The sequence below is a fragment of the Mirounga angustirostris genome, unplaced genomic scaffold (assembly GCF_029215605.1).
Source record: "Mirounga angustirostris isolate CCGP_5_RB_7025 unplaced genomic scaffold, mMirAng1.0.hap1 SCAF_5, whole genome shotgun sequence".
In the NCBI taxonomy this organism is placed as follows: domain Eukaryota; kingdom Metazoa; phylum Chordata; class Mammalia; order Carnivora; family Phocidae; genus Mirounga; species Mirounga angustirostris.
In genome coordinates, this window is record NW_026991713.1 from 140,810,849 (window position 1) to 140,830,950 (window position 20,102).

The 20,102-nt window shown below is 53.0% G+C and overlaps 1 protein-coding gene across 4 annotated transcripts in view; it reads left to right on the top strand.

The window, feature by feature from the left end:
* The window catches only part of CRAMP1 (cramped chromatin regulator homolog 1), a 58,441-nt gene that overhangs the window by 1,699 nt on the left and 36,640 nt on the right, over positions 1–20,102 (top strand). For all 4 annotated transcript variants that reach the window (XM_064592298.1, XM_045874657.3, XM_064592297.1 and 1 more), the window contains exons 2-4: positions 723–1,072; positions 11,215–11,408; positions 17,329–17,482. In XM_064592298.1, coding sequence (XP_064448368.1) covers positions 724–1,072; positions 11,215–11,408; positions 17,329–17,482 — 697 coding nt within the window. In that variant the 5' untranslated portion in view covers position 723. The remainder of the gene's footprint in view (positions 1–722; positions 1,073–11,214; positions 11,409–17,328; positions 17,483–20,102) is intronic.

The window sequence follows — 20,102 nt, forward strand, 5'->3', positions numbered from 1 at the left end:
GATTCCCAGAAACCCCGAGCTTATTACTCTTTATGTGTTTTAAAATAAGCAGGCGGACCGGCAGCCGTGGGCCACCATGGAGTCCCCTGTGCACGCAGGCGAGCTCGCGCCTCTCCCCTGGCGGGGTGGATCCGGGCCCCTCGCCCTCGTTCCGGGGCCAACTTTGGGGACCGGCGTGCGGGGCAGGTGCGCGGGCCCGGAGCCCCGCGCGTTTTGGGGGCGGGGAGGGGTGGGGTCGGGGGCGCGGGCGCCGAGGCCCGGGCGGCGCGGGGAGAGGCCCGGCGCGCAGGCCATGAGCCGTGGCCCCGCCGGGTAGGTGGCTCCGGGCCCAGCCCCGAGCCCCCCCCCGGGACCAACCCCCGCCGCCCCCCGGGGATCCCCCCTCCTTCTCTCCGTCGTCCCCGGCCCCTCCACCCCTACCCTACCCCCTACCCCCCACCCCACGACCCCGCCGGCCGGGGCACCGCGCGGGCAGGGCCGTCCGGGCGCGGCCCCCTGGGGCCGCCCGCCCCGCCGCCTCCGCGCCGCCGGGCCGCCGTTTCCTGGGGTCGGCGCCGGGGGCGGCGGGGCCGGGGCCGGGCGGTGGCGGCGGCGGGCGGGCGGCCGGGAGGGGATCGCGAACAAACAACGGCGGCCATGTTGAGAGGGCATCGGTGCGCTAAACTTCTCGGGCAGGCTGCCGGGCGCGCGCCTCACCGGGGTCTCCCCCCCTGCCCGGCCAGGATGACAGTGAAGTTGGGAGACGGCGGCGGCGGCGGGGAGGACGGGCTCAAGCGGCTGGGCAAGCGGGCGGCCGACGACGACTCGCTGGAGGGCGAGGGGCCCGGCGGCGGGGACGCGGCCGACGAGAGCGGCGGCACAAAGAGGGACGCCAGGACCCCCCGGGACGGCGGCGACGGCCCCCCGGCGCCCGCGGGCGGCCCGCAGGCCCCGTCCCCGCCGCCCGCCTGCCCTCAGGACCAGCACCACTTCCTCCGGTCCAGCGTGAGGCCGCAGAGCAAGAGGCTCAGGAAGGACTCGTCGTGCGCCGGGGGGAGCGGCGGCGCGGGCGGCTCGGGGCCGCGCGGAAAAGGTGAGGGGGACTCCGGCTTCTGCGGGGTGGGGGTGGGGGGCAGGGGGGCCCTGCCCGTGCCCTGGCTTCCGCGGCGGGGGGCACCGTGCAGGGGGACGCGCCCCCGCTCTGCCCCGAGGAGCCTGTTTCTCTCTGTGTCGGAACTACGTGAGGAGGCAGTGAGGACCCTCTCTCCGGGCAAGTACAATGGATTCCTGAAGGGTGGGTTTTGTTTTCTCTGAAAGGATCGTCTGTGATTTACATGGTAGGCTATTTCGCAGACAATGCTTTGGGGAAGGAAAGAGAGAATACCTCCTGTATCTCTTTCCCGGACGCACAACAAAGGAGTGGGCTTTCCAAACCCATTGCATAAGAAGCCAAACATGATTGATCACAGGGTCTGACTGGGGCCCATCGCCCTCTACCTCAGGTATTCCAGGTTCAGGAGTCCTAAAGACATCCAGATGCAGCCCTTTGAGTCCACAAAGGGTTCCCTGGGTGCCACAGAAACCGTGTCCCCTAGGGCAGGAGGCCACGGGAACACTTGGTGACCTGGTACAGGCAGGGAGCAGTCTGGGTGTTTGCCCCGGTGCTCCCGGTGAGGGAGGGTGGTACAGCTTTCCTGGGGTCCCCACCCCAATCAGAAGAAAACCACGTGCCAGTGTGGTTGCTGCTTTCCTCTGTTTGTGCGCCCGCCTTCCTGACTGTGTAAGTGAGCTCCTCTTCACTCCTCTTCGTCTGAGGCCAAGTCTGCAGCACTTTTACAGATAGCAGATGTAACAGAGTTCCGGTGAGCTTTACAGGAAAGAAACTTTTACTTAGTTCCTTGGGAAATGGTCATTTAAGTTTATTAGAAGCCCTGACAATTTGAAGAAGGAAAGATTTCAGAAACTAACAGAGAGAACCATTTTGGAGATGCGTGCAAATACGTACATTTACACTTGCTTCTGCCTTCTCTTCACCTGGGGAGGGCTGGCATCTGAAATCATGCTGGCCTTACCAGATTTTTGGTAAAGATACTTGATGTAGGCATACTTAAGGTTGTGAGTATAAGGTAATTTTGCATGTTTCAGAAATTAAGCCTTGTGTCCTATGCGTTTATGTTGGTGTGAAAGTTGCTGATCAGTTAGGAAAGCATTGATTTGTTTTATCAGCTTTGTTTTGTAAAAAATAGTTTTTCACTCCTAGTTACAGGTGTGTCTGAGTTATCACCAGTAAGCTCCTGGGATGCCTTCAAGGGTTTGTTTGTGGCTCAGAAGTCCTGGCAGCGTCCACGGCCTTGCCAACTTGGCTCTCTGACCTGCATCTGCTCGTCTGACTTGTTGAATCTGCCGGAATGAGAAGCACACTCACCTGTGAGACAAGGTGGTGAAGTGAAAGCACTCTGCACCTGTACGCGGCCGCCCCGTGGGAGGCGGAGTGGTGCTTACGCTTTGGGGTGCAGTTGCTCTTGGCAGTCAGGTGATGAGGGGAGGTCTGCTTTTGTTTGCATAGTTGAGCGTGGCTCATCCAGAGAAGGTCTCCTGGATTAGCCTCCCATCAGCCATTGGCACTTCTCTTCTTGGTTCTTGTCCCTGCGTGTGCTTGGGGCAGCAGTCGACTTTCTGTTAGGAGAATGGATATGTGTTAGAAATGGTGCTTCTTGTGACTTTTATGTATTTTCTTGTTTTAGCAAGCGAATATTTCTTTATTAAACAATAAAGCTAAACCGTAATGGTGGCTTTTAGGAGTAAGAAGCGTGTCTGCTTTGCTTCATAGAAAGTGTTGAGCCTGGCATTTCCTGGGGGGGCCTGATCTTGTCGGCACCTGTCACTGTGCCCAGAACACCCCCCTCCTCATGCCTCCATAACCTCTGCTCACTTACCACCTCCATGAACAGCCAGCAAAGGTCCGGTTCCAACCGCACGCCTGGTAACCTCTGCAAACATTTCTTAGAGGAGTGTTTGTCTTAACAGACTGGAAATCTCCATCTTGGGTGCTGAGTGCAGATCAGTGAGGAAACGAACAGTCCTAGCATTTGTTAATTTTTCGCTTGAAAACAGTGTAATTTCCGTTATGCTCAAGGAGTGCTCCCAGTCCAGTCATTGGCGGTTCCTTGGTTGATCACTGACTGCTCTTGCCAGTTTGAATCTGAACTGCCAGGCGTGAGAACCTTGCCGTGAGTCTGGAGGAAAAGCCTTAGGGAGGAAAGGAGGTCTGCCTTGTGCCTCTGTGCACACCACTCTGCTTTCTTTCTGAGAAGACAGTCTTTTGTCAACTTCAACGAATAATGCTTTTGTAGCACAATGCCGAATTAGGTTATGTTGGCATTCTAAGGGGCAGGGAGCTAAGAGCATCTATGTGCTACACATGTTACCTCTCTCTTACTCTCATTTTAAATGGGTGCAGAAACTGAGGTTTGTTGTCTTAATAACGGGGCGAGCTTCAGGCCAGAAACCAGTAGACCTCCTTGATGCCAGCGCACATGTTCCTGCTGCCCCACCTTGCCACCCAGAGTGACCCGAGGGTGCTCTTGAGACCGAGATCCAGAGTTCGTGTATCTCTGAGAACCTGGTCCAGGAGACAGAGCCCCGAAGCCCTTCTCCTTCTGGCCAGTTTGTGATTTGGGTGATTCTTGGCTAACTGGTCTCTTTCTTGGAGCCTCAATTTCTTTGTCCGTAAATGGGGATAATGCCAGTGTCTGGCTCAGCACAGTAAATAACACAGCCAAGGCCTGCCGTAAGTGGTTAAAAGGTTCCCGGGGCTTCTGTTACGGAAAACGTGGTAGCTTTGAGGTTAGGGAGCTACAGAGTCTGGACAGGTAGACTGGGTTGGGTATCACCTGTTGGGAGGTAGAGAGAGAGGTCCCAGGAATATTCCTAAGCTGTTGACTGCCCTCTGGGGCAATTGTAAACACAAGGTAGACTCTCAGTTTCTCTGCTGCCCTTCAGTCCCCTACCCCACCCCCTTTCTGCCCAAGAACCTTCATTCTCCCCAACTTCAGGCCAGCTGGTCATGAATTGTGCCATCTCCACAGTTGGGCAGTGTCGCCTGGTTTCACTGTGCTTGTACTTAGGAATCAGTAAATCACTGTAGAGAACTTACTTATATTTTGCATAAACTGCGGGCTGCTTATAGCTTCCAGGTGTTTTTGAAAGACCTCAGATGAGACATGTCACCCCGATGTGGTCAGCCTTTGAGAGATGAGTACCATATGGCAGAGAGGGGTGAGCCAGCAGTCAGGAGACCTGACTTCTCCCCCAGAGCTGCTTTGTGGCTAGCTCAGCTATGGGGCAAAGGGAAAGTCCCTTGACGTGCCCGAACTTTAGGTTCATCACTTCCAAAATGGGTTGGGTGAGATAGTGCCTAAAGCCATCCTGACCTTAACGCTTAGGGGTGAAGGGGTCAGCTGTGCAGACGGGACTTGGATCCTGTGTGTTTCAAGAGAGATTCTGGAAGGTAGGTTGCGTGAAAACAGGGTAGCTCTGTGTTTTGGGCTCTGCCTAGCCCTTGCCTCTGGGGGAGCCCCTGGCAGGGAGTGGTCAGAGTGTGCCCCTTCTACCCAGGGGCGTGCCCGCGTTGTCACGCAGGCGCAGTCTGCTTGTCGTCGGCTCTGCAGTCACTCGTCACTGCTCGGGCATTTGGGCCAGGCCCCAGGAGGCCGGTTGAAGTATGGCCATGAATGCTGTGAACTCCCTGTCCTTCATACTCTCTGTGGATGGAGAGGGACAATCAGATTGTCAAGACCACTGAGGCTGTAGCGCTCTGATTCTTGTGCCCAGTGTGACTCAGTAAGTGATGTTTAATAAAATCAGATGCAGTGATGACAGTGTGGAGCCCACTGTGGCCACCTGGGCAGGGGCACCGGGCTCTGCCGAAAGCCCTCAGACCTTGTCGGGAGAAGAGGAGGAGGAAGGCAAGGCCTCTGCCCCCTCGCCCCACACACCCTGCGTGCGGCACTGTAAGGTAGGAGACACAGTAACCTGGACATGTCCTATTGTGTGCCCCGGACCCCTTGTGCATGGTAGGTCAGGAGACCTGTGTCCCTGGCCACTTCAGAGATGGGCCCTGATGGAACTGCAGGCTAGAGAGGGAAACCCCTGCAACCCAGGGGCTCTTGTAAATTATTAAGTTCAGAGTTGTATGGATTACACTCGTTTTGCATCGAAGACACGGACAGAGTGTAGAGACCAATAGGTGAGGTAACATTTCAATATTGGTTTGAAGGCTGAGCTACTTCTCAAATACCTTGTTGGCTTTAATGTCAAAGCTAGCGTTTCCATGGTGTTTGCTTGTGGAATTGTCCTTTGCCAACCAAGGATACTGTAGGATTTTCATCTTATGTAGTATGTTGTGTCTTGTTTTGTATCATATGAAGATGTGAAGATGATAAAGGAATGATTTCAGATAGTGGAGTCATAGATGTAAGAATGAGCTTTGTCATAGGTAGGGGTGCATGGAAGCATTTTAGGACATGGAGTAAGTGCAGTGTTAGCGCTGAATAGCGACGGGAGAAATGCCAGAGAAGGAAGAGGTTCTAAGATGTTGTGTTTGCGACGGATGTCGAGAATTCCAGAAAGTCTTCACCTTATTTGACGGAGAAGGCATATGTTTTCATGGAAACAATGGGGTTTTAGTTATGTTTTTCTCAAACGTTTTGGGGTGAAGCGGTGTGCCTGTGAGGGAGCGCAGCCCCGGGAGTGTAGAGGACGCCGAGGCTTGGTGCCATGTGGAGGCTGCGGACACTGCGGGCTGTGATTGGGGTCGCCCCGGACTGCATGGTTCCAGGTCACCTTCGGCTCACGGAACAGGATGTCTCAGAGGCGGGGACCCTGCACCGGGGCTCTGGTGGTACGGCTGCAGCGTCCACACTGGTTCTGCAGAGACCGGTTGAAGGACGAGCCCGTGGGAGGCTGCCTTGCGGAGCGCTGGCCGCGTGGAGCGGAGCAACTCTTGGAGGCCCGTTGGCCAGTGGTGTGTGATGTGCGTGATGACAGACACCGGCCCGGGGAAGCGTCTGGATCTGCCTGCTGAGGCGACACCCTGACTGGGAATGGCCTTGGTGGAGAGGGTGCCCCCTCAGTCACGTCCAGGCTGTGAAAGCAAGCTTGACGGTTGTGGCGCTTGACACAGGTGAGCTGTGCTACGAGGGGTGCAGGAGCGGCCCCCAGGAGACTTTGGCATTTTGTCTCCACCTCGACTGTGGCATATTGTGACCTGAGGTGGACAGGTGCACGGACCAGGTGTGCCATCCTCGGCCTCTGAGAGATCCCTGTCCTCTCGTACCACAGACCCAGGCCACGGGGAAGCGTTCCCGCGCCGGGGTCGGAGGCAGGTGCGCCTGCAGACGGACTGCCTTTAGCTCATGTTGAACCATCTTCCCAGCTGAGAAGGTGCAGAGTGGATGAAGTGAGGGGAGGCTCATGTGTTCTCCCCTCGAGGGACATCACTGAGCATCTCGCAGTGCTGGTCTGCTGTGTTCTCTGTTAACATTCCTGACCCTGGGAAGGAACTTTCCCAGACTCTGAAAGAAAGCTCTGGGATAGTGAGTTATTGCCTGATAGGACAGATTGTCGTTACATCTTCTGTCTGTGACCTAAATTGAGTCATGCAGTTTTGTTTTTAGAGGTGAACATCCTCCCAACATCCTAACTCTTGTCACTATTAGCTGTGTGGCTTTGGGCAAGTCACTGAACCTGTCGAGGACGGAGGGAGGGGTGTCAAGGTCCAGTTCCCTCCCCCTCCAAACCCCTGGATCCTTTAGCTCTGTGTGGAGTAAAGATACAGAAGCATCCGTAACACGGGTGGCAGCCGCCATGGTGTCGTGTGGCTCAAGAGGAAGATGCCCGGGCTTGGTTCTAGCTGCCCGGTGACCTTGGGCCATCTCTGAAATGTAGACAATAGCTACGCGCTGAGAAGACAGAAAGGAGCAAAGCATTTGCACGTGCTTCTGAGGTGCCGTGGAGCCGCACGCTCCTGGGTCCAAGCAGCTGTGTGGCATGCCCGGCAAGCTGCTCCCCCCCCCAGGTCTAAGCACCCCCACTTGGAAGATAGGGATTGTTTCCTCCACTTCAGGTGGTGTGAGGGGCATGGGTGATAGGGTTCCAGGCTCATTCAGAGATGTGTGATGGCGGGGACCTAGAGGAAGCAGGCAGCCTAGCTTGTCCAGAGGCAGAGTGGGCAGCCGTGCAGCCTCGGAAGGCAGACTGCGGCCACACGTCTGCATCCCTCAAATGCAAGCTCTGGAGAACAGGCTGTGGCCAGGGTTGGTGATTTGGAGACCAGGGAGGAGGCTGTTAAAGTTATCTTACTCAGGGGTGGTATGGAGCTGGCCTGGGAACATGGCCACAGAAATGGGGACAGGAGAAGCTGGGTGGTCCCTGGGCAGCTGGAGGATTGTGACACAGAAGTAGGCTAACAGGGAAGAGTGGGCTCTGTTGGAGGCATTGGGTCTTGGGCAGGTGAGGGGCCCCTGCCCGCTCTCCGTGGGTTTCTGAACTCTAGTGGAGCATCTGCTGTGTTTGAGGCCTGGTGCCAGGCTTGGGCACTGAAAAGTCAGACACTGTTCCTGCTTTCAGAGACCTTGCTGTTGGGATCCTATTCTTGTACATTGCTTCCCTGCAGGTTCCTTGGATACTGACATCTCATCACGCGGACCCTTGTTCACTCTCTTTGTGGCCTCAGAAACTAGTTGCAGACAGAGCATTGACTTTGGTCCTCTACTTTTTTCCTCTGGGCTTCTTGCACCTGCTGCCCCCACCCCCCTACCCCCGGAGAAAGCCCCTGTACCCACCCAGTCTTGTTCATAGTGGTCTTCTCTTTCTGCCTCCGGCCTTCCCACTTCTGTCCTTGCTTGCTTCTCTCTCCCCCTTTACTCATCACTGTTTTTATTGCAATGCTTCTGCACAGGTGGGAGGCCCCCTACCCAGGGGCCCGCTGTTGCGTTCCCTCACAGTCTCTCTGGTCCTATTTCTTGTTTCTGCTTGAGCTGGTGTGCTTGGATGAGCCTGAAGTGAAGCGCTGAGCCATTCTTGTCTGAAATTTGGGGGATGAACCAGATGGCCTGTTCTCTTTCTACTCTGAAGTTTTGTGATTCTAGTTTACTTTTAAAAAGCATTCAGGGTCTAGAATCATGGTCACCAAACGTTAGAAATGGTTACTTGGGGTGATTGGTTTTCGCTTTTGAACATTTTGACCTTTCATATGTTTTCTTTATCCTGCTCTCTATCTCTGAGGGTCTTTCCAGCTCAGAAATGCTTCCATTGTGTTTTCCTTCACTGTTCATTCTCCTTGTCTTGGTTCTCACTGGTCCTGTGATCCAGTGAAATCTCACAAGAGCTAGCCAGACATCTGCATTATAGACTTCTCAGAAACATACGTCTGTTCCTTTCAAGTAGGTCTGATACTGCTGTGGGCTGGCAGAGAGGTAAACCTGAGCTGTGATTGTTGTCGGGCTAGTTAGCAAGTTGCTGTTGTTTTGGAAAAAAGAGAGTTAATGAATGCTTCATCAGAAGTTGAAAATGACTCTGACGTGCTCTGTTGTGGGTGGCGCAGAGGTGGACGGCAGCCCTTCCTCAGATAACTCCACCTGAGGGGTTGGTTATAGGCTCCAACTCAGCAGGCCCTTCCTGTGCATAAGAGCCGTGTCCTGAATGGCTGCCGCGACCTGGCCTTGTGTTTGAAGCAGAAGCGTCTGTGAGGCGATGGGAAATGGCCTGAAGCCGGTCATCCCTGCAAATGTGCTTGAAAGTCACCACCTGTTGGAGACATCTTGGGAAGTGCTGGGTTCACTAATTAGGTCATGTCTTGGGTTTGGTTTGGTTTGGTGAGGAATGGACCAAGTCAGATGTGTATTGAATACACCCTTAGCCCACTGGGCAGCATCTTGCCACCTGTTGTGCCCGCGGGCCAGGGGAGGAGCAGCCGGAGGAAGGGCTGGTGGGGCTGTGACACCCGGAGCCTGACGGTATCTTACTCTATCGGGGCGCTGCGGACCATGATTGTCAAGCTCTCGGACAGAGCGCTGGCACTTTCTGCGATGCCAGAAATACTCTGTGCTCACCAGCATGGGAGCCACGAGCTGCACGTGGGCATTGGCCACTAGAAATGTGGCTGGTGTGAACAAGGAACTGGGTTTTTTGTTTTATTGAATTTTAATAAATCAGCATTTACGCCTTGGGTGGTGGCAGCTGAATTGGACAGTGCAGTGGGATAAACAACAATTTTGGGGACCCAGTCACGTTGCCTTCTGAAGTCACCAAACTGGTGCACTTTTCCACACGAGAGAATATCCCCCATTTTATGTAGTGGCGTGATTTTTCTGCATGTGTGACCACACATTCTGCTCTCCAATAGCTGACTGATCTTTTTTTTTAAAAGATTTATTTATTTATTTGAGAGAGCGAGAGTACATGAGAGGGGTGAGGGTTAGAGGGAGAAGCAGGCTCTTCGCCGAGCAGGGAGCCTGATGCAGGACCCGATCCCGGGACTCCAGGATCATGACCTGAGCCGAAGGCAGTCGCTTAACCAACTGAGCCACCCAGGCGCCCCGCAATAGCTGACTGATCTAACATAGGTCCGTGGCACACTCTGGGGGAGGTCCAACATGTGTGTTAGAGCACGGTGACCCTGCCTCCCCCTGTCCCTTGGGCCACCCCTGCCCCATGGCTTGTGTTTTTCCAGGGATGGTCTTTGCAAGTGTATATGGATTAGTGGATTTAAAATGTTTCACTTCCTCTGATTTTCTGTGAAATCCCTGTCTTTCGTCCCTGCTCTGGAGGCAGACCCCTGTCAAGATGAGGGAAGTGTAGCCACGTAGGGAGGCCCCTGATTGCCCAGGAAGAGGACCTCCCTCGAAAAGCTCATGATTGGGGCGCCTGGGGGGCTCAGTCGTTAAGCATCTGCCTTCGGCTCAGGTCATGATCCCGGGGTCCTGGGATCGAACCCTGCATTGGGCTCCCTGCTCCTCGGGAAGCCTACTTCTCCCTCTCCCACTCCCCCTGCTTGTGTTCCTGCTCTTGCTGTGTCTCTCTCTGTCAAATAAATAAAATCTTTAAAGAAAAGAAAAGCTCATGATTATCTCACTAGGAAAGCATTTTAACGATAATTTGCATTTGTTTCACTTTTGTGTTTTTTTTTAATTGAAGATTTTACTTATTAGAGAGAGAGCACGCACAAGCGGGGGGAGGGGCAGAGGGAGAGGGAGAAGCAGGCTTCCTTCTGAGCAGGGAGCCCGATGTGGAACTCGATTCCAGGACCCTGGGATCATGACCTGAGCCAAAGGCAGATGCTCAACCGACTGAGCCACCCAGGTGTCCTCACTTTTGCTTTTCAAAACACTTTTATTTTTATGATCTTATTTTTACCACCCTGCCCGCCCCCCTCCCAAACCGTGCAGAGTTTGATGATTGCTCGCCATGGATGGTCCTGAAGTTCCATAGGATGAAATTCCAGTCATTGCAGGGGTGTGCCCGGCCTTCCCTGCACTCTGAGGAAGGGACCAGATGGGTGGGAAGATTGGGTCACAAAAGGTTTTTATCTGTGACTGCCTCTGTTCTCCCAGGAGCATGGAGCTGTCAGTCCGTGGCAGCCCCGCACAGTCCATCCTGCTCTCCCCTCTCAGCGTGGCTTCCAAGGGCTCGTCGTGAGATTAGGAACTGATATTTTCAGAGCAGTTGTGAGGTTGTCATTAGATTTTGTTGGTGAAAATTGATCAAGAAAAAGGAGTTCCAAGACCTTTTAAAGATTCATTTAAAGGCATCAAATGATTCGTGTTCTGAAGTATTGGTTATATCTAAGAGAAGGCATTGAAACTCAGATGTTTTCTTGAGTTTGAATTTCAATTTGTTGATTTGAAAAGACAAGATTTATTTCACCCCAAACACATTGGAGAAAGACACTGTAATATATGATGTGGGTTTTCAGGTCATGGGGGCAAAGGGCTGTCGGCCTCTGATGGGGACGTGGTGGTCATGCTCCTTCATTGGGTCTGCAGAGAGCTCGCTCTTTTTCTCCCTGTAAAAAGGTTGGAAAGAGTCATGAGGTCAGGTCGGGATGAGGTCGTTGCCGAATAGTGCTAGCGGGCATCCAATGGTGGCGCCACCCAGTGGAGGCGTGTGCAGTGGGGCCTTCCTGAGCTCTGCTGCCTTCTGGAACAGGTCACCATATGGTTCTTTCTTTCCAAGGAGCTGATGGTGGCGGATCATCGTCCGGAAATGGGTCTGGGGCTGTTCCTGCTGCACCTGCGGGGGGCTCTCGCTCCTCTTCCCGGAACTTGGGGTCTTCCAGCGGTGAGAAGGAAGAAGGCAAGAAGGCCCGGCGGCAGTGGGAGTCGTGGAGCACAGAGGATAAGAACACTTTCTTCGAGGGGCTCTATGAGGTGAGCTCTGGGGCCAGGACAGGCGGCCGAAAGTCCCAGTCTCTTTCCACTCCGTCCGTGTTTCTGTTGGCCTCTGCCTTGCTGACCACGTGGCTGCAAGATCTACTAGGTCAGCAGTTCAGTGGGGAGCCCCTCGCGGGCAGCAGGCATGGGTCCCCAAGGCCCCGGACTCGCCCTCTGACCTTGGCTCTTTATCCCCTCATTGTGACTTTTAAAAGCTGATGCTAGTGAAGTGGCTGTTAGGAGGTGTTCTTGTTTGATTCATTTCTTTCTACTCCCAAGAGTCTACCCGTTGTCTCAGGTACATTCTTTTTTCTCTTTTTTAAAGATTTTATTTATTTTTGAGAGAGCATCCGCGCAAGTGAGAGCAGGGGGAGGGGCAGAGAGAGGCAGAGAGAATCTTAAGCAGACTCGTTGCTGAGCGCAGAGCCCCACATGGGACTCAGTCTCATGACCCTGAGATCATGACCTGGGCTGAAACCATGGGTTGGACACTTAACCTATTGAGCTCTGCAGGCACCCTGAGATACATTCTTGACTGCAGGGTGACATTCTTGACTGCAGGGTGGAGCCTGTCTCTGGGCCTTCCCCTTGCAGTTAAGAGGGCTCCTCAGAGGAGTGGCCCCTGATGGGGAGGGACAAGGGGACACTTGCCACATCAGTCAGAGCCGGCAGCTTAACCCCGAGAGATGTCACAGTGGACCTGGGACAGAGTCGAAAGTCCTAAAAGTAGAGAGAAGCTGCTCCCGGATCCCACTGCCCAAAGAAGCACCTGTGCTCCCTACCAGCTGTTTTCACTTCCACGGTTTGCTTTTTCATGTGTTTGTAACTATGGAGAACATATTCCTTTTGTTAATGTCAAATGCACTTTCATGGTAGGTTACAGTTCTTATGTTGAATATTTTTCTTAGTGCCTATAAATATTCTACTTCAGATGAAAACAACCTGTGGCTTGCATGCTCGCTGCCCGTTTTTATAAATAAAGCTTTATTGGGACGCAGCCATGCCCATTCACTTGTATATAGTTTCTGGCTGCTTTTGAGGACAGTGGCAGCTCCAGCAAATACTGAGTGGCCCGAGATATTTGAGTGTTTACCCTCTAGCCAGTCCTCACTCTCTTTCACCATCCTTGTATCCTTGGTTGTTGTGGTTCCTTCCAGGTTCTGTTGTAAGCGATGCTACACTGAACATCTTTGTGCATATTCCATATTTTAGACTGCTTCATTGGGCTATAGTGTCAGGAGTAGGTTACTTAGTCAGCGAGCCTATTCCTTTAATAGTGATAGCAGTGATGGAAAAGTCTTGCCAAGCTTGGCAAACAGGGCTCATAGCAGAAAGGGGCTTTGGAATTGATGCTCTGAAGTGTCCATGAGAGATTAGAAAGGGTGAGGAGCTAGAACTCAATGCTGGTGTCAGAATAGTCCTGTGGCTGCCCCTCTCACTTCAGGGGGCCACCGCTTCGGTTCTGCCGTCCCGGTTGGAGGAGGCCCGTCTGTCCGTGTTGATGGACTCCGTCGTCCAGGGAGACCATGAGGTGTATATTTGAGGCTTGTTCCTGTAGGTACAGAGTCTTTCAAGCGAGTTCAGATGTGTTCTCTTTCTTCCCTGTGACAGTTTAAGAGGATAGCCTAGGGGCTGATTTTGTATAGTTACATTTCCAGACTGTGCCTCTTTGAAGTTGGTTAGGCAGAGAAGACTGGAGGCCCCAGGACCGTTGTCACATCGTGCCGCTGATTGATGCTCCCCTGCAAGCTTTGCTGTGGTCCTTTCTGGGGAGATCGCGGCTCTGCGGGGGTCTGGCCACCCGGGTGCAGAATGCAGGCCAGAGCTGTGCTTGTCGATTAAAAGTGGGGGAAGGATTCCCCGTCAGTGACCCACCCTGCCTTTCTTCAGGTAAATTAGTTCATTCGCTTCTCGCTGGGCCAGCCTTCTTGTTTTACATTTTCTGCTAGATAGGTGTTGGAGGTCTCCTGAAATCCTTGATGAACAGTCTCTGTTGTGGTCACTTCCTGCTTTCCACAGTTGGTGCTGTGTGCACACTGTGTGCATGTGCGTGTGCGTGCGCACGTTGGGGCGGAGGCGTGAGTGCGTGCTTTACAGCTGACACTTGGTGTGTCTGCCCAAGGCGCAGCGGGACCCTGACGGGGTCTTGATGGAGGGCTGATGAGCTGGGGGGCTGTGACTGAACAGTGTATGTGGGGGGGGAGTGTGGGAGCTCAGCACGTGTCTCTGCTCTGCAGCGTATGTGCCGTCATCCCTGCCTTCCGGTGCACACGTCTGACGACCCAGCTCAGCACAGAGAGGCTGTCATGACCTAGAGGGACGGGGCGGGGGACTGGCTGAAGCCCGACTGGATGCAGGAACTCCCAACGATGTCATGGAGGTTGTGTCACCCCGCGTGCGGGCGGTGACATGCTGTGTTTACTGCCTCCTTGACAGCGCTCAGAGATGAGAGTGCCACCCCCACCACCCACTCCAGCTGGGACAGGTCTGGGAAGACTCAGATGGGCCAGGCCTGTCCTACACTTCCTGTGGCCAGGGGTGTGGGTCGTGGCCCCCATGACAGGGAGCTGGTGGGGCGGCCAGCAGGGCAAGTGCCTGTAGTGATGTCATCCTTGACACCCTCTTACTCTGTTTCGAGTAAGCCGGTCACTGACTTTTCGTTTTCCTTCTTCTGTCTGTGGTTCCTGCCCTACAGCTGCATAGCCAGCATCCTGTGCTTACTTCTCACCGCGCAGATAATTGCTAAAGGTTCATCTGCATCCAGAGCACTACAGGAGTGCTAGAATGCAAAGAAGTCCACCTTAAGGGTTGACAGTCTGATTAGGGAAATGCAGCAGGAACATAAAAGGTGGCGCAGTCAGGAAGCCTGTGCTAACAAATGCCACAAGAATTCAGAAGGCAGCATAGTCTGAGAGTCACCAGACCCAGATTCTGGTCCCAGGCTGGCGAGCGCGCACCTGTCTGGGTTTGCTGCCCTGCTGCACAGGGGAGCTGAGGGACGGAGAGGCTGTCTGGGCTTGCTCCGTCATGGTTCTGATCAGGGGCTGAGGGGGGACCTATGGGGGAGGGCGCATCCAGAGGAGGGCATTCAAGATACCTTTTTATGTTCTTTATTTTTATAACAGTGAAGAAGCTTTAATTCTTAGATTTCTTATACTTTAACTTTTTACTTTAAAACCATTTCAGACTTGGAAAAAGTTGCAGAAAAAGTACAAAGAATTCCATGTGCCCTTTCCTGATGTTCACATAACGTCACTGTTACCAGCACAATGAGGAGATTCGACGTGGATACTGTAGCATTTACTGACCTGTGGGCCTTACTCAGGTTTAGCCGGTGTTCCCACTGATGTCATTTCTAGATCAGGTTCCCACATTGCATTCAGTGGTCATGACTCCTGAGCCCTCCACACGCAGACAGGCCCTCAGTCTCTGCCTCCTTTCTTCCGTCTTTCAAGACCTTGACGCTTTTTTTTTTTAAATTCAAATTCAGTTTAGTTAACCTGTACTGTATTACTAGTTTCAGGAGTAGAAGTTAGTGATGTATCATTTGCATATGACACCTAGTGCTCATTCCGTCGTGTGTCTTCCTTAATGCCCATCACCCGGTTACCCCATCCCCCCCACCTCCCCTCCAGCAACCCTCAGTCTGTTTCCTAGAGTTAAGAGTCTCTTATAGTTACCTCCGTCTCTGATTTCATCTTATTTTTCCTTTCCTCCTCCTATATTTATATGTTTTCTTAAATTCCACGTGTGAGTAAAATCATATAATTGTCTTTCTCTGACTGACTTATTTTGCTTAGCATAATACCCTCTAGTTCTATCCACGGCATTGCAAATGGCAAGATTTTGTTCTTTTTGATGGCTGCATAATATTTCATTGTATATATAGACCACATCTTCTTTATCCATTCGTCTGTTGATGGACATCTGGGCTCTTTCCGTAGTTTTGCTATTGTGGACATTGCTGCTATGAACATTGGGGTGCATGTGCCCCTTCGGATCACTACATTTGTATCTTTGGGGTAAATATCCAGTAGTGCAATTGCTGGGTCATAGGGTAGCTCTGTTTTTATTATTGTTATTATTTTTAAAGATTTCATTTATCTATTTGACGCAGAGAGACAGTGAGAGAGGGAACACAAACGGGGAGTGGGAGAGGGAGAAGCAGGCTTCCCGCCAAGCAGGGAGCCTGATGTGGGACTTGATCCCAGGACCCCGGGACCATGACCCGAGCTTAAGGCAGATGCTTAACAACTGAGCCACCCAGGCGCCCGGGTAGCTCTATTTTTAATACTGTTTTCCAGAGTGGCTGCATCAGCTTGCGTTCCCACCAACAGTGTAAGAGGGTTCCCCTTTGTCTGCATCCTCGACAACATCTGTTGTTTTCTAAGTTGTTAATTTTAACCATTCTGACAGGTGTGAGGTGGTATCTCATTGTGGTTTTGATTTGTATTTCCCTGATGCCGAGTGATTTTGAGCATTTTTTCATGTAAGACCTTGACATTTTTGAAGATTCCTGGTCTTTTGGGTTGTGGAATGCTGTCAGTGTGGGCATCTCTGAGGTTACCTCATAATTAAATGTACATTTTGCATTTTTGTCAAGAATCCCACAGGAGTGCCAGGCTGTTCTGGGCACATCCTGTCCAGAGTGCGTGATGTGCTCCATCCTGTCTGGTGGTGTGAACCTTGATTATTGCATTCAGGTGGCACCTGCTAGGTCCTGTACCGACTAGTCTTTTTTTTTTTTTTTCCTTTTTACTTTGGGACTATGTAAATACCCTGTTTTTCATTTCTTTCTCCACTAACTTTAGCAACCATGCCACTTTTTACCTGAAATAACTATGATTACACTGTTTGCCTAATGATGATTTTCTGACCATTCTTTTTTCTACACTTATTAGAGATCTTGTGCAAGAAAAAGCTCTCCCTTCTCCCCCCATTTAGGTACGAATGCAGTGACTTATTTTTATCTGTGTGGGCTCAAGGACATGTAGCCTATTCTATGTCACAATCCGTTCCTATCCCTGTTGGTTTTGTTGCCCAAATTGTTGCAGGTTTGGGAGGCTCTTCAGGTTGGCTCCTGTCATGCTCAAGCACTTGCATACTTTCCAGCATAGCAAGATACTCCAGACTCACTGGTACTTTACCTGCTCCCATCTCTTCAAGGCACCCTGGTTCCTTCTGGGAAGTGGGATTTAGAAGCCAAGAAAGGGGTGCTGGGGGTGCTTGCGCTACTGGTCTGCTGGTCTGCTCTCACCTCTGGGCCCTCCCCAGGACTTCTGTCTTGGCTTCGATGAAGTATCAGAAGCTTCCACACAGTGCTGGTGGTGACTGTTCTCTGGAACACCACTTACATTCTGAAAATGCCAGAAAATCTCAGTTCCTACGAGGAGATGTTGAAGGAAGGGATGGCCCATAGATGTGTGGTTCTCTTACTAAGTGTTCATATTTGCTGTCCCTGTGAATATAGGTTAGGTTTCATTTGGTCGAAGCAGTGAGGATGTTTCTGAATAGTTGACGTATTGTTTTGAAGCCAGGTATAGAGCACCCTCACCTCCTCCATCCTTGTAGTCTGTGTTCTGTGTTCCCGTGATTGTCTTCACCGAGCGGTCTTCTTTCATGGTCTCTCGGCCCTTCCGTCTGAGGGATGAGCATTGTGCTCTCCTACTCCAGGGCTCTTTCCTCTTTGGTCTCCTATCCCTGAGTTTCCACTGCCGCTTTGTCCGTTATTTGAGTTAAAACCTGAGGTTCTAGGGAGGTGAGGTTGAATTTCATATACAAAGAAGAGCCCTGAAGGACGTTTGCTTGACCACAGTGGTCTCCTTTTCCCTTTCTCCTTTCTCGGGAAGTGTCTGGGTTGTGCAGAAGACTGCCCTGTTGTAACCTCTGTGCTTTTAATGTGGACTTCATTTTCTAGCATGGGAAAGACTTTGAAGCCATTCAGAACAACATTGCCCTCAAGTACAAGAAGAAAGGCAAACCAGCAAGCATGGTGAAGAACAAAGAGCAGGTTCGGCATTTCTACTACCGCACGTGGCACAAGATCACCAAGTACATTGACTTTGATAACGGTGAGTGTGCTTGGGCACAGTTCGCTGCTAGTCAGGAACTGGTTCCCACAAACCCACAAGACACACCCTCTGGCATTGTTCTCACCTGGCCACATGGCCAGGGATACTGTGCCTCGTGGCGCTTTGGCTGGTGGTACGTCGGTTAAGCTGAATGGTGAGGAAGCTGTGTGTATTTCTAAGGTCCCTGGGTGCCTGGGCGTCTTGGTCCCTGGCTCACTCTGGTCCCGTGTCCCGTGCTGGGAGGCTAGGGCCCCTGGTTGACCAGGAGAGGCGGGCCACGGGTGCGGGCCAGCCAGAATCGGACCCCCTCGGTGCCCGCCCTTCTTTCCCAAGTGGGGGCTCCTTGGGGTGAGGGTGGGGTATGGCCGGTGTGTGGTGGGCCAGGGGGAGGGCCAGCGGGGAGGGCTAGCTTTCTCAGGGCTCTTGTCTGCGTTTGAAGCCAGGCTCGAGTAGTCCTGTGTTCGGTTCACATGTCCGGGTCAGCACTCAGAGCGGCCTTTCCGACCAGCCTCTTTGTCCCTAGGGGACGTGTGGCTACCTCCTGTCTCCACGTGTCATGCCTGCCTCTCCGTCATCAATTCACCTTTCTTGATGTTGCTCTTCGTTTCTATAGCTTCACTCATAGCTCGGTCATTCCGGACATTTGCTTCTACCAACTTCACTCATTTCTGACTCTCCTGTTAAAATAGTCTAAGTTCTGATGTAGAATAGCTGTGGTGGCTATGGTCTGTCACTCGCGCTTTGAATCTTTGCCGCTGTGAGCCCTTGGTGTCAGCCCTGATGGATGACCTCCCGTGTTTCCCGTGGGCATACTCTCGGCCCATTTGGGGAGTCTCGGCCATGCGTGTGCCAGCGACCCCCCAGGCTGACCCATCCAACTCTCCTCCCTGGCTCTCCCACAGGTCAGCATTCCGGGACATGGGGTTCCTCCTCTGGCCTGACAAAGGCCCAGAGAGCACGATTCAAGCAGTCTCCTTTTGTAAAGGGTCAGATAGTAAATATTTTGGGCTTTGGGGTTTGCAGTCTGTCGAAAATGTTTGTAGACAAAAGGTAAGCAGGTGTGTGTTGCTGTGTTCCAGAAACAGTTCCTTCACGAAAAGAGGCTATGGGCTGTGTTTGGCCTGTGAGCTGTAGTTTGCTGACCCCTGCCCTAGAGAAATCCTTCCTCGCTGCCACTGGCCAGTGTGGGAGCCCTTGGGGATGGAGCACCCAAGCTCCAGACAGTCACAGTTGTTACCTGACCCTGTCACCTGAATATACTTACCTCCGAATCTCCGTGGACATCTGTCACCAGTCTTGTTGGTTGTACCTCAGAGCTTTTCGGGTCTGTCCTCGCCACCTGGTCAGGACAACAGGGGTTGGTCCTGTTCCAGATCATCGCTGTTCTCCCATGGCCCAGTTCCACTGTTCCAAAGCTGCCCCTCACATCACGAGATCCCCACCAGGTGTGCCTCCTCCAGGCTGCCCCCTGCCTCAGCCCCTCCCACAGCCCCACCAGGTGCTCTCATGCTGACCCGCGGGCCGGCGGGAGTGGGGTCTCCACCATCCTGGTACCTGCACTCCTGCTCACCTTCCCAGACCGAGCGTCTGTGCTGTTCTCCTGGAAATTCCTCCCTGAATCCTTCCCTGCCCCTCCTGCTCTCTGAGTGTGGACCGGCTCTGTGCCTGTGGCTGAGGACGTCCCCCGCAGGGCAGACGAGAAAACCCAGGCACAGCCATGCAGGCCCTCACCCGCGCCCACCGAGACGGTCAGTGGGGGAGCCGAGACCCCCCTTCTTCCCAGACGCCCTCCGCCATGTGCTCAGTGCAGATCCTCACCCCTCCCGCGAGCGCCAGCTTGCAGGCCACTTTTCACACCCCTGTGGGGTTTCTCTCTGCTTCCTGTTGAGTGTCCTTTTGTTGAGTGATGTCACTACAGGTGAATAAGTTTTTACTTTTCCTTTTGGACCGGCAGGTCACTTCTGGTGGTTTTAAATAATGCGCTTGTGGACATCCCTGTTCACAGGGCACTTTCCTTCAGAAGCACTTTCTTCAGGTAAATTACAGGATTGAGATCAGTTTAGTTGCGTCTCGTTGTGAGCGTCTCGTCGTGAGGGCTAATTGTCCTCTCTGAGGATGAGCATCAGGCCTGCTGGCCTGTTGAGCACACCCCACCCGTGGCCAGTCTTTCTCCACGGCAGGACCCTGTGTGCAGTGCCTTCATTCTGCTGAGTTTATGGCCCCACTGAGCTGCTCTCTGGCCAGCACGATGCTCTTGTTTCCACGAGTCCTTTCCAGGTCCCTTTCCGCTTGAGCGCCTTCACTGGATACCTCGAGCGGTGTCCTTCCGGTCCTTGCAGGGGACACGTGTCTCAGTGTTTGCGACACATAATTGAAGCCACCTGGGAGGAGGGAGGGCTCAGCACCCCAAGCCAGTCCCTCCAGCTGCAGGGGCCTCCAGCCCAGCCTGGCGCCTTCATGGGGAAAGTAGATCAGGAAAGAACAGTGGGTCTGGCACCTTGGGACGGCATATCCGTTGACGTGGATTGCCATTCTTTCTGGAGACCTGCGGAAATGGGCTGTTGATTGCCACGCTTTGGGGACCATCCCTAGGTCATACTTGGCAGATATTTTGCTGATA